The 12,254-nt window shown below is 47.4% G+C and overlaps 1 protein-coding gene across 1 annotated transcript in view; it reads left to right on the top strand.

Moving 5' to 3' along the window:
* The window catches only part of LOC144172086 (contactin-3-like), a 196,470-nt gene that overhangs the window by 164,039 nt on the left and 20,177 nt on the right, over nucleotides 1-12,254 (top strand). Inside the window, exons 2-4 of the mRNA XM_077701004.1 lie at nucleotides 6,725-7,072; nucleotides 9,263-9,385; nucleotides 12,033-12,218. Coding sequence (XP_077557130.1) covers nucleotides 6,725-7,072; nucleotides 9,263-9,385; nucleotides 12,033-12,218 — 657 coding nt within the window. The remainder of the gene's footprint in view (nucleotides 1-6,724; nucleotides 7,073-9,262; nucleotides 9,386-12,032; nucleotides 12,219-12,254) is intronic.

The following is a 12,254-nucleotide window of genomic DNA, read 5'->3' as shown; positions in this document are numbered from 1 at the left end:
GGGCTCTAATTTCGTTAGTAGCCAGGCCATGGGACTGTGGAGGAGAGCTGCGGCGGGGATTGCCGTTTCGGCGTAAAGCCGGAGAGGACCCGAGTGTTCGTCTCCGTTCCCCTCCAGCCTTCCCTCCCCCTCTGGGCACACATCGCGGGGGCTGCACTTGGGAGTGTGCAGGGTGCTGCTACTGCTTCCACTGGCCTATTTTGCGTCATTAAGCTCAACTAATTTGGGCGAGCTTGGAATACTTTGGGCCCTGTTGTGGTGATCCATAATTCCGTGGCTGCAGCGCGTGCAAGGGCGCGCGCGCGCATTTGCGGTCCGCGCGGGGGCCCGCCAGTAATTGTTTGGCGGTGTTTTTCGGAGCCTTGCGTTTGCTTTGCTTGCCGCTCATTGGTTCCCCTTTCTCGTCCTGGTGCGCCTTTTTGTTCGGAAAATCGTTTTCCAGCATCGGGATGTTGGCGAAAATGTTTGTTGCGTTTGGCCAGCACACCACGAAGTACCGTTTTTTGCTCTCGTTCCCCAATACAAAACGCCTGTTCAGGAATCCGGCTATTTTCTTTTTCACTCTAATTGCATCCGGTTGGTCGTAAAAGTTTAAACAAAGCCTGTTTATGTGCGGCGAATCTGGCGAAAGCGGAACTAGGCAGTATATTCGGTTGACCATGCGCCAGGTCTCCTATAAATCTCACGGGCCTCGCAAATTGTTCTGAATTCGCAACAAGAAGTTTAACGTTGCCGTAAAGCAAAATTCAACACGTTCAATCATTTAGTGGCACGATGTAGTTTCCCGTGTCTGAGTAGGCAAGTATTCGCGACGTGTGGCTGTTATACAGCCAAAAGGCAAATTAAATGCAAAGTATGCATAGTTTCCGAAGTCGATGAGGGTTGCGCGTGATGCGAGTGCCAGGCTTCGCTACTTCTCGCTTCTACATTCATTGTACGGAGCAGCGGTCAGTTCTTACCGCAGAGTGGAATGAGCGCCAAGCTGCAGCAAAACGTCCGTCCGTACACACGTCAGCAATTCTTCCCGCCTGAACATTTTTCCCATTCGATATCCTCTCCGTGCTGACGTAGTGGCTGCAGCCGGAAGCAGGGCAAACTGTTGAACAGTTAGGCTGCCGCACAAGTTGTTTTGTGAATCCAGCCAGCGCCGTTAGTATAAAATTTCCTCGGGGCGGGGATTTTGTCATTTTCTGTAATGACCAGAAGTGGCCACTTCTCTAAGCTTTGCGTGACGTGAAAAATAAAAATTAAAAAAACTGGGTTAATTCGTTTTCAGAAATTAACTGGTTTTCTTTTTTTTTTTTTTTTGCACATCACACAAATTTTATTTTCTGGGGGCTAATTGCTTTGCTCCAGAGTTAAGGCCGCCCTTTTTAGATGTCGAAACGCTGCGAGAACGGAACAACTCTTGAGATTTCTTGTCCGCGTCATTTTCGGGATTGTAAGAGTAACAAGGGGAATTTATATTTTCTTCAAGACGCACTCGGATATCACTTAGAAAGAAGACTATGTTCTTCGACTATCCGAGTCGAAGAACATGGGTATCGAAACGGTGTTTATTCCTGTGAGGTAGGACTTTAATGTAGCGGAGCGGAAACACACAAACGCGGTACCCCTGTTGACCAGCTGATACTATGTTAAGCTATATAGAAGCTGCAGGCCTTCTTAAAGCGGAGCATTCTACGCCTTACTGATGGCGTTGATGTCGAAGTAACACACAATGCAGAAAAGCCAACTTTACACAATGGCTTTCGCATAGGTACTACATCAACCGTACAACACATAACATAACAATGGAATGTCTTTGCATACCTAACGGACCTATCGTCACACGCTTAAAATATAGTTTTGCAGTACACACGGCTAGCGTTGATGATGATAAAATGCATTCTCTAAGTAGGATTAAACTTTGGCTTTGGACTTTGGTGGTGTGGAGTTCAATGTTCGCTTTGGACTTTGGCTGAGTTTAAGTGGACTTTGGCCTTGGACTTTCGCAATTTGAACTTCGGACTTTGGGAGAGTGGATTTTGGACTTTGGCTTTGACTCAGGTTTAATTAGGGGAAGCTTCGGGTTTTCACCATCTTTCTCTTAAGAAATGAGCTTTGATTTTTTTTTCACCGTGATGGGTGCCCCCAGCACACACAATAAGCTCAATTAAAAACAAATAGATGACTAAAAAGTGGTGAGCCTTAGCTAACTTTCTCTAAGTTGAGGTCACTTTACTCTGCTGAGCACGAGGTCGCGGGTTCGATTCCCGGCCGCGGCGGTCGCTTTTCTGATGGAGGCGAAAAGCAAAAACGCCCGTGTGTACGAGATTTCGGCGCACGATAAAGATCCCCAGGTGGTCGAAATTAATCCGGAGCCCTCCACTACGGCGCGCCTCATCGCCTGCGTTGCGTCGGCGCGTTAAACCCTATCAATCATCAATCAGTATTTGAGGCTTGGCAAATTCCAGTGCGGAAAAATGCATGTACTGGCTCACCCTGTGGCTTTGTTATCTTTTGCATAAGCAGCTGTTGGAGTCCACTACGAGATCTATGGAGCCGTATGATTCCCGCCTTTTGAGCAAAACAAACCCCCCAAAACGCCAGAAACTGTTATTCTGATTACACTTCCAGCTTGGCCTGTACAAAATAATTTGCATGCTGCTTTTGCTGGAACATTTATAACGCCTGTGACCTACATGGCTTCGATATTGTAATAGATGTCCTCTTTAACCAACGTCCGCATGCAACGCGGTTGAACCACCGTGGGGCATCACTATGGATCTGGCGCTGCGCTGCTGAGCTCAAGGTCTCAGGTTCGTTTCCACAGCTCGGTGGCCGTTTATTTTACTTTATTTATTTATTTATTTTATAGGCTAAGGTCTGAAATTTCTTCGTGGCAAGATTTCGCCGCACGTTAAACTCTTCTGATGGTCTAAATTAATCCACAGCCCTTCCGTACGCTTGCTTTAGAGACGAGTTGTAGTTTCGGCGCTTTAAACCCCAATTTAGACTTTTTTTGTGTGCGCACCACCCTGCTACACTATACGTCGTTTGCAACGCTTGTCTTTTTTTTTTCCGCTTCCGCGAACGTTCAGGGCCCACACACGCCAGCGTGCTTGTGTTGTCCTATGGGCTGAAAAGTGGGGCAATCTGGTCGGCCGCGGACCGCGCTTGTCTTCCTCGCTCGCATGCGGGTATTGTCGCGTCTTTTACTGGACTGCGCGTGAGCGGAAATGCCTAGATGACCGGGCCCTCGCTGCGCAAAAATTGCGAAACAAAACTGGTCGCACGCACAAATCCCTTACACCGAGGATAAGCGACTCGTGCATAAGCTATCGGGCGCCTGCCAATATTTCCCAGGGCTTCCAAGCCCAGATTTAATGACAGAAAAGAGGGTGCGTGCAGGCAGCAGCCTCGCTGAGGGCAACGCGATCGGGAGTCGTATTTCAGGCAACTTGTCGAGGCCGCTTTTAGCGCCTTGCTCGAAGGTAACCGAACCGTAAGCGGGGTCTTCCAATTTTACGCTTCGTAAAGATTCGTGCGTCGTGCTCTCTCTCGTTTTACGCGGGCGTGTTCGCGCAGATTGCGTGCGCGTTTGCGTAGAGCGAAAAATACACGATGCAAAAACAGGAATGGAAAGTTTGTAGCAGAGCTGCGTGTGCGTACCCGAGTGGAGATGATGGAGTCGTTGTTGTTTGTTTTTCACCGTTCTTTACGTTCGCGCCATTCTAGCAGCATAGATACTGGCACAAAAGAAAAAAAAACTAAGAGAAAAGTGGATGTCGTAAACCAAGCGCCTGCTGCCCTGCGCCTACCTGATTAAAACAATGCGTTCGCTTTGTTTTTGGAGACATCGAAACTTTCGCGTCATTTTGCCGTATGCGGCCCGGTAACTGCCACGTCCCCTATTTATTGCGGACTTAAATTTTCTCGCGAACCTGTGGCGTATACCTAATCACAATGTTCAGGCAAAAACCTTCAGGCCGGCAGTCTAAAGCCTTGTTTCACATTGGAAATCACGTTTGAATGATTGTACGCTCTGCAGGAAAAAAGATCCCTTTTTTGAGTTTCTGGAGTTGTGGAATCCACCTTCCGGCACGCCATAACAGCAAAAACAAAATTCCTCCTCAGGCGCTGAACCAAAAAACATTATTGATTTAATTTGAAAGACCGAGCTAAATGGTTGCAGAATTTTGAGGGTTTTTTCCTGGAACACATTTCCAAGGAAAGTTGCCAATCGCAACATTTTGAGAACTTGGAGCATTGGTCTTAAGATCGTGCGTATATCGTATGCGCACATTGGCTTCCTTACTTAAAACAAATGTTCCTGCATTCCTTCGCAATCCCAAACCAGATGTAAACGGCATAGTCTTCATGGGTACTGTGCAGTCCACGCTTTTTGTCTGTGCGTGATAAGCTCCATGAAGTCACCGCGCTGCTCATTATAATAATAATAATAATACTTTTATTACACAGAACGGAAAACTGTACAAAGTCACAGGCCTGCAAAAGCCACAGTAGGAGTTGAAGGTCAGCGCCTGGCCGGCAGCGGAAATCCGTGCACATAGCCGAACATAAAAGTAACAGAATCGGCTATTCAAGATGATACAATATAAACCTGAGTTCGAATACAAAACAGGGTGAACTGTAAAACCATTACAGGCTACACTCTTCCACCGAGTGACGGGAAACTGAGCAAAGAAGCCAACAGAGGTGGGCATCAGCAGCAAGCAGAGTTAGGCAACTTCACAGCAAAATGCACGAAGGCGATTTTTCAGTTTACAACGACTGCTCACTTCAAATACACTGGGTGGCAATTTATTGAAGGACGACGGAACATAGTAGCGCCTCATTCTTTTATCATACCTTGTAAGACACCGTGGTACCCGATACAGATCTCTTGGTCTAAGGCTACGCCTAGGAATGTATTTTTCTTTGTGAGTCACTCGTCCAAAAATTAACGAGTTGAAGATGAAGAAGCAGGATCTGCCTAATAATTCTCAACCATGACTTCCCATTTGCGACGTCAAATTTCCCGCTTTGAACAACAAAACCGAAGGGGGCAGGAGGGGTGGAAGAGAGGAGGGAGTAGTAATCGTATAAATTACAGCCTATTTTCACACACACTGAAGATTGGTGAAACTGAAGGCTCATGCTGACAAGATCCACATATGAAAACATTTTAACATCACGCATTTAGTTCCCTAAACAGCTGAGTTTTCCTTCGCCTACCGATTCCTCCCCCGTTTGTGGCTTGCTGGGAATAACCAAATGATTCTCGGATGACGTTGCGAAAATTCCTGCGACAGGCACGTTTCTGGTCTTCCCATTTATGCCGAACTGTATTCCTCTGCAGGACTACCGTCTGTCCTGCACGTAACTGTAGGCAAAACCACCGTGGCACCGCATCGTAAAGGGTGTCAGGTCATCAGTTAGAGGCGGATGCGAGGAGCCGTTATTTTCAGAATGACGTGGCATACTACGCTGCCTAAGCGAAGCAGCGCAAGTCGAGGAAGGAATGAACTTCCGATTTCCCCTGTGCAACGCGTCATTGAGTACGGGCTCGAGCTGATGTGGGACCTTTCTCACGTCACTGGCAAACCATCAACAATGCGGTACGAAGCAGGCTTCTCTGGAAGGGTCCTCAAACTGTTGCTGTAAGCCGTGTTCGTCCTTTTTGCCACGCCGGCGCAGGCGACATACGCGAAGTTTTTCCGGCCCAGAGCTTGGCCATGACATCTATAAGCTGCTTCAGCGTAGTGCCAACCCCACCTTGATAAGAAGGCCACGCGCTTTATTCTCACCTTCGCATCTCGGCCCTCTGATTGGCTCGACACGCCTTATTTGGACCTCTGTATGATGACATTTTCTGATGTGTGTTTAACTTGGCCCCTCAAAAGAGCAGAATGGCCTCAAATGATGGTCCTGCAAGCACGCTCATATCAAACAGACTTTGGCGGCGCTTGCGCACTCCGGGAGTGTTTACGTCGCACATGAGGAAATACGCAAGAGCTACTGGAATAAAGTTTCGATAGGAAAAATCAATCTTCAGAGTTTTCCGAACAACACGGGAAAACCTTTTTTTCTGTTCCAGGCCTAAAGGATGTTTCCGTTGGAGTGGGAGTGACCGTTATTAACGCCGCCCATTCACAGTTTAAAATAACCACGTGCTTAAAAGGACTCTGCAACACTTCCGAAAGACGCTTTCACTCTTTCCTTAGTGTCTGGAAGCACTGCGAAAACTAGAGTTGTCGCCATCACGGAGTGGCACTGCGTGATTTGCTCGTCGCAGCAGATACGTCTCCGCTTCTGCTTTGCTTTTTGGGGCTTTCCTCTTAGAGTTGCTATCGAATGCGTTCTTTGCTACAACTAAAGGGAAGCTGTCCAATAGCCGTTACACCGCTATAACGATGTAAATTCAGCGGTCGAAGAACGCCAGGACCAGGAAAGAGAGAAAAGTCTTTTGAGCGAGTTTCTAAGTTATCTGATGGGCATAGAGCAGTAATTTTTGGCTGAGGTACTTTGTGACCGTCTAATCTAAGTAGGGGATTTCTTGGTTGACTATGCTCTGCAAGCATTTAGGATTTTGAAAAACGTTGAAATAAGTGTTGCGGGGTTCCTTTAATGCTATTGAGCTTCATGATTTTCGTGCCAGTAGTGTAACGTGGGGACAAAAGGGGGACCGTCAGGCCCGAGCATCAGTGCGTGACTTGTGTGCCTCCTACTTTCCTCTCAGGTATGGCGAACGAGATCACAGTGATCAAAAACCAAACCGGCAAGCTGTACTGCAACTTGACCCTGCCGACGGGCGGTGGCGGCGACGAGAACCCCTCACAGATCCGGTGGTACAAGGGCACCGAGCTCATCTACATGCTCACGTCGGAGGGCCGCAACGTGCCTGTCCGGCAGATGACGCACCGGCCCAGCGCCTCCTGGCGGGACAGGCTACAAGTGCGGGCCACACGGCTGCCCATCTGGCTCAGCATCGACCCGGTCAGCCTGCACGACCAGGGCCACTACTACTGCACCGTGCACTACGGCACCGACGTCAAAAGAAACGTCAGCCATTTCCTGCGGGTCATAGGTTGGTCGGCCGCTCGATTTTCTGGAATGGCGGCTAGGAATACCTACTGGGCCTAGGGCATACGCCATGTAGGGGTTACTCACAAAAGTAACCGGCGTGCCGTATGATGGAGCAGTTGAACACCATTACAGGGGAGTAGTTGACGGGCACGTGCCAAGAAAAAAAAAAACAAGGACAAACTTAGATTAGCACCAGATGAAGATATTAAAAGCCTGAATTCAAGCCTCCGGTGGTCTTATTGCTGTGGGCGACAAGTTTGGAAAGCGAGCTCTGCCCGCGTATATTTTGACACAAAAGAATCTGAGGCCTCAGCGAATAAGCCCTGATAGCTAGGCTATTATTAACGATATAATTAAGCCGCAATTATGGCAACAAAAGAGCTGTATAGCTTATAACTATATTATACGGATATCACATTTATACATTTACTTAGCGAAATTATTTTAAGTATTTCACAGTGCCTTATTTTGTATTATTGTATGAATCATCCGCAGGATAATGTATCGGCTGCAGAAATAGATCCTAATGTTGTAGATCCTAAATAGATCCTAACCACGATGCCTTAACGACTCTGCATCAGGCACAACCTTGACGCCCATTTCATCAATTCGGGTTTCCTCTCTAGTTGATCGTTTGTTTTGTTTTCTCTTTTTAGAACAGTAGTTACTCCGAAAGATGGCTTTTCAATGGCATTTAAACGCATTGCATGTCCCTTAAATACCCCCTTTGTTCCACGATCGCGATGTCCAAATTAAGGGAGGTGCTTAGATTCGAAGAACCTAAAATACCATACCCCCCCCCCCCCCCGCCTCTTTTCTTTGCGGCCGTATCTCGACGAGACGGGTGCAAGGAACAATGTTTTGTTTGGCAAGCATTACAAAAAATATGAATCCACAGCTACCATCGTCCTCCATAAGGAGAGCAGTAAAATACCTATAAGGAAGGGTGTCAGACAAGGAGACGTAATCTCTCCAATGAATTCGCAGCATTTTTATTCAGAACATTGAATTGGGAACAGGTGGGCGTAAGGGTTAATGGAGAATACCTCAGTAACCTCAGATTTGCTGATGACGTTGCCTTGCTAAATAACTCGGGGAACAAATTTCAAAGGACGATTACCGCAGTGGACAAGCAAGGCAGAATCGCGGGCCTGAAAATTAATATTCAGAAAACCAAAGTAAGGCTCAATAGCCTCGGGAGAGCACAGTGGTTCGAGATAGGTGGCTAGGCAGTGGAAGTGGTGAACGAATTTATCTACGTAGGCCATTTAGTGACCACTGATCCCAACCATGAGGCAGAAATAATTAGAAGGATAAGAATGGGGTGGAGTGCATTCGGCAGGTGTTCTCAGAAAATGAATAGCAGCTTACCATTTTCCCTGAAGAGGAAACTGTACAACAGTTGCACCTTACCGGGACTCACCTACGGGACTGAAAGTTGGAGGCTCACTAAGAGGGTTCAACTTAAATTGAGAACGACTCAGCGGGCAATGGAGCGGAAGATGATAGGTGTGACATTAAGGGACAAGAAGAGGGCGGAACAAACGCAGGTTAGGACATATTAGTAGAAATTAAGAAGAAAAGGGCATAGGCAGGGCATGTAATGCGAAGGCAAGATAACCGTTTGTCATTAAGAGTAACAGAGTGGATACCTAGAGAAGGCAAGCGTGGCAGGGGGTGGCAGAAAGTTAGGTGGGCAGGTAAGATCAAGAAGTTTTCGGGGATAAATTGGAAAGGACTGGAATAATTGGAGATCTTTGGGAGAGGCTTTTGCCTTGCAGTGGGCGCAGACAGGCTGCTGCTGATGATGATGATGATGATGATGAAAAAATAGTCACAGACAGTGAACCCACCGCCTAGGTCTGATACTCAGTCACCCTCATTTGGGTCCCCGCTGTCCGTATCCTACAGCAGGCCGCCTTCCTTTCCGTTGAAATGGCTTGTCATTGAAAAATTTATAAATGACTTGTCCACAACATCAACTTGGGCCCGCTTACACGCGTATAAAATCCACCTTGCGTTGGTTGCTTAGAAATAGGGGTGCTTCGATTGCACGCAAGCTTTTTTTTTTCCAATTCTTTCTCCGAAAGTCGGGGAGGGTGTTTTGAATCGGGGGGTGCTTAGAATCGCAAAAATGCAGCATTTTGTTGTTAAGAACAGATGTATCTGCTATTTGTGTTTTTCATTTCAGAACCTCCGGAAGACGTCGTGATCATATTTGGTACTAGGCCGCATGAAATGCGCCTTTCTCCAAACCAGAAAGTGAGACAGAACGAAGGGGAAGACTTGCATCTCGAGTGCCACGTTATTGGAGGTAGGCTTCGTTCTTGAACGAATGTGCATCGTTACCCCACGTAGTTAACGAGTCCCCTTGGCTAAACATGGGCCCTCTAAAAACCTGCTGTTTCCTCGAGCAGCAGCTCACCTTTTCGCAATCCAATGCACACATCGCACTCGGTTAGTTAAAGGGACATTGAAGCCAAAACCGAAGTTCGTCTAAATCGATAAATTGGCATCCCCAGAAAGCGAATATACCACTCTCTGGGGCAGTACCTTGAAAATAATCGCGTAAGTAATCAAAAAGTGAAGCTATCAGTCGCCCAGCAGAGATGACGTAAACGGCGACTGAGCGGACGTGCTAAGAGACACGTGACGAACAACAGAACTAGAACCGCGCACACAAGATCTCAAAGAAACGCATCAAATCTTTCTTTGCACGTTAACTTTCTTTAGTCATAAGTAATTATAAGTGTACAGGTATAATTCAAATCGTGTCGACATTCGCAAGCTTCCAAGCCGCGGCGCCAGTGGAGGTTGTGATGGTTATTGCAGGTTCGGCGTAGTCCCATCATAGAGAATTAAATGTTATCTTCTTGTATGCATCATGGCGGCAAGTAGCTAATCGGCCTTTCAGTGTTCCGCACTTCTTTCGGCAGTAATTTGCGCCTGAAAGAAGAAGTGTTTGCTCCCTCACGTAGCGCTGTCTGCCCGAACGAAATTTGTATCCAGGCCGGCGGCCGAAGCTGTGTGTGGGTTTTGGTCGCGTTCGCTTCGCGATAAAATGCGACGGTGAGCTCCTGCGGTTGGACTGTGCTTACTATGATGTAATTATCACTACCGACAATTCAACCCGCACCGGGTATGTACAGTGTCCGCGATATTTTTTTTTTCAAACGTCCTCGGCTTGCGCCAGAGTGAAGTGAGTTGTTCGCCCCCCGTAAATCGCCATAAGCGCACATGTACCCTTACGACGAACAAGAGGCAATCGATCGCCAGTTAATTCGGCGCTTCCGCCTCAAAGCGCATGCCGTGACGATGTGTTCGTTTGAAACCATTTCTTCGTGGTCTTGAAGTTGAATAAAATCTGTGCGTCAAACCGGGTCTTTTGGATCAGGGCGTTGTGGGCTGCTATGCTTTCACTAAGGTGCGTATATTTTCCATACTGGCGCCGAGGCGTTTGTTAGTAGTGCTTTAGGCACTTGTAAAAGCTCTAGGCACACTTCTGGCAGATGGGCTAACAGGCAACGCGCTTCGCAAAACATTCAACGCATGCCTCAATATGTGCTACCTAATCGGTATAGAAAAGTGACGAAACGCCTCACAAAACTCACGTCGCGGTGCCGACGTAGCGGGCCACACAAATTAAGCGTTGCACGCTGTTGCAGGTTACACTGACAGACGGCGCCACACTGTTATGCCGTGTGCATCGAAGCGACTAAAACCCGACTATTCATAACCAGAATGCAAATCAAAAGAGCAACCCTGTTATCGTTCGCGCTGCGGTAGCGCTGTCCGTTAGACGTTTTGTAGGTAAAGTAAAAGGCCGCGCGGCACATTCACAGTGTTTGACCACCATCTCACGTCCCGTGCGGCACCAAGGTTGACGCACAGAGAGTGGCAGGTAACGTAAGTGTAGGCGGGCAAGTTGTTTTGTCGTATGCACCGAGCGCGCGACCAGTGGCTCCTGCCATAGAGTTTCATACAATATATACTAGAGGGAAATCTGGCGCCACCGTCTAGGCGAGCCGCGCTTCAGCGAGCGTTCCGTCATGTACCGGGAAGGCACGTTCCACTTGTCTTTGGCATGACTCATTAACAGGCTGGAAAGTTGCCTCTGGCTGCATAAAAGCAACTATATATTACTGCAGAAGATTAATAAATGTTCTTGTTATTATAAAATTGAAACTCCAGAAAGATTTATTTGTTAAAGATTATTTAGAAGCTTCATGCGAGATGAACAAAAAAAAAAAAACGAAGTTACCATTTTTTGTTGATTTTGGCTTTGAGACAAAAAAGGATCCTTGTGGCTAGCCAAGCCAAGTGGGCGAGGAACATCGCTAGCTGCAATGGCGGCGCCCACGGCCGTGACCCGTGATTGCAGATCCAGATTTCCCTCTAGGATATATTACTATGAAACTCTAGGCTCCTGCGGCCGCGATGGTTCTCTCGGTAGGTTTTAGTTTTCTTGCTAGACCACACCCCTGTCTAACTCGCTTCCGGCAACCATTGAAGTCACGCGAAACGTCATGAAATGGTGCGAGGAAGGGAATGCCTTTTTCAATTGGTAATTTCTCGGCAATGAAAGCATCTTTCGCAGCCGAATAAACGGTGACAGGGCTTCGGGGCAGTTGGAGCCTAAAAGAAGGAACGTTACTAATTTAGAGCCTAAAAGAAGGAACATTACTTCATAAAAAAAGTGCCGCTAGCTTGATTATGAATGGCAAATCTTCACTGCCTCACTGATTAGTTTTTCAGCTGCTGAGATTCTATGCCTGTGTGCATGTGTGTTACAATCCCTACAACGCATTGCTTCATCGCTGGCGTTGACCATCAGCTCTTATGTCCAACTTAATTTTAAACGTTTCTTTTTTTTTATTTTGCACTAGTGATTGTTTTTGTGGGAGTGCAGGGCCAGCTAAAATTCGAGATGATGGCAGATAACCACTTTGCTCTCTACTCAGGCAAACCAGAGCCCCGGATCCGGTGGCTTGAAAGCGTCTGGAAAGGCAACTTGTCGTATGGAAGCGACAGGGTGCTGAAAGTGCCACGCGTGCCACGCCGCTTGGACAATGCAAGCTACACCTGCGAAGCATCCAACAATAACATCACGGAACCACTGCGAACTTCTGTAGTAGTGCTCCTGAACTGTAAGTACCTATCCTTTGGCTCCAACTGGAAACCCC

The sequence above is a fragment of the Haemaphysalis longicornis genome, unplaced genomic scaffold, assembly GCF_048455015.1.
Source record: "Haemaphysalis longicornis isolate Haplotype H1 unplaced genomic scaffold, Haemaphysalis longicornis Haplotype H1 scaffold_1, whole genome shotgun sequence".
Taxonomy (NCBI): Eukaryota; Metazoa; Arthropoda; class Arachnida; order Ixodida; family Ixodidae; genus Haemaphysalis; species Haemaphysalis longicornis.
Note: the sequence above shows the minus strand (reverse complement) of the source record. Positions and strands in the feature narration are given on the sequence as shown.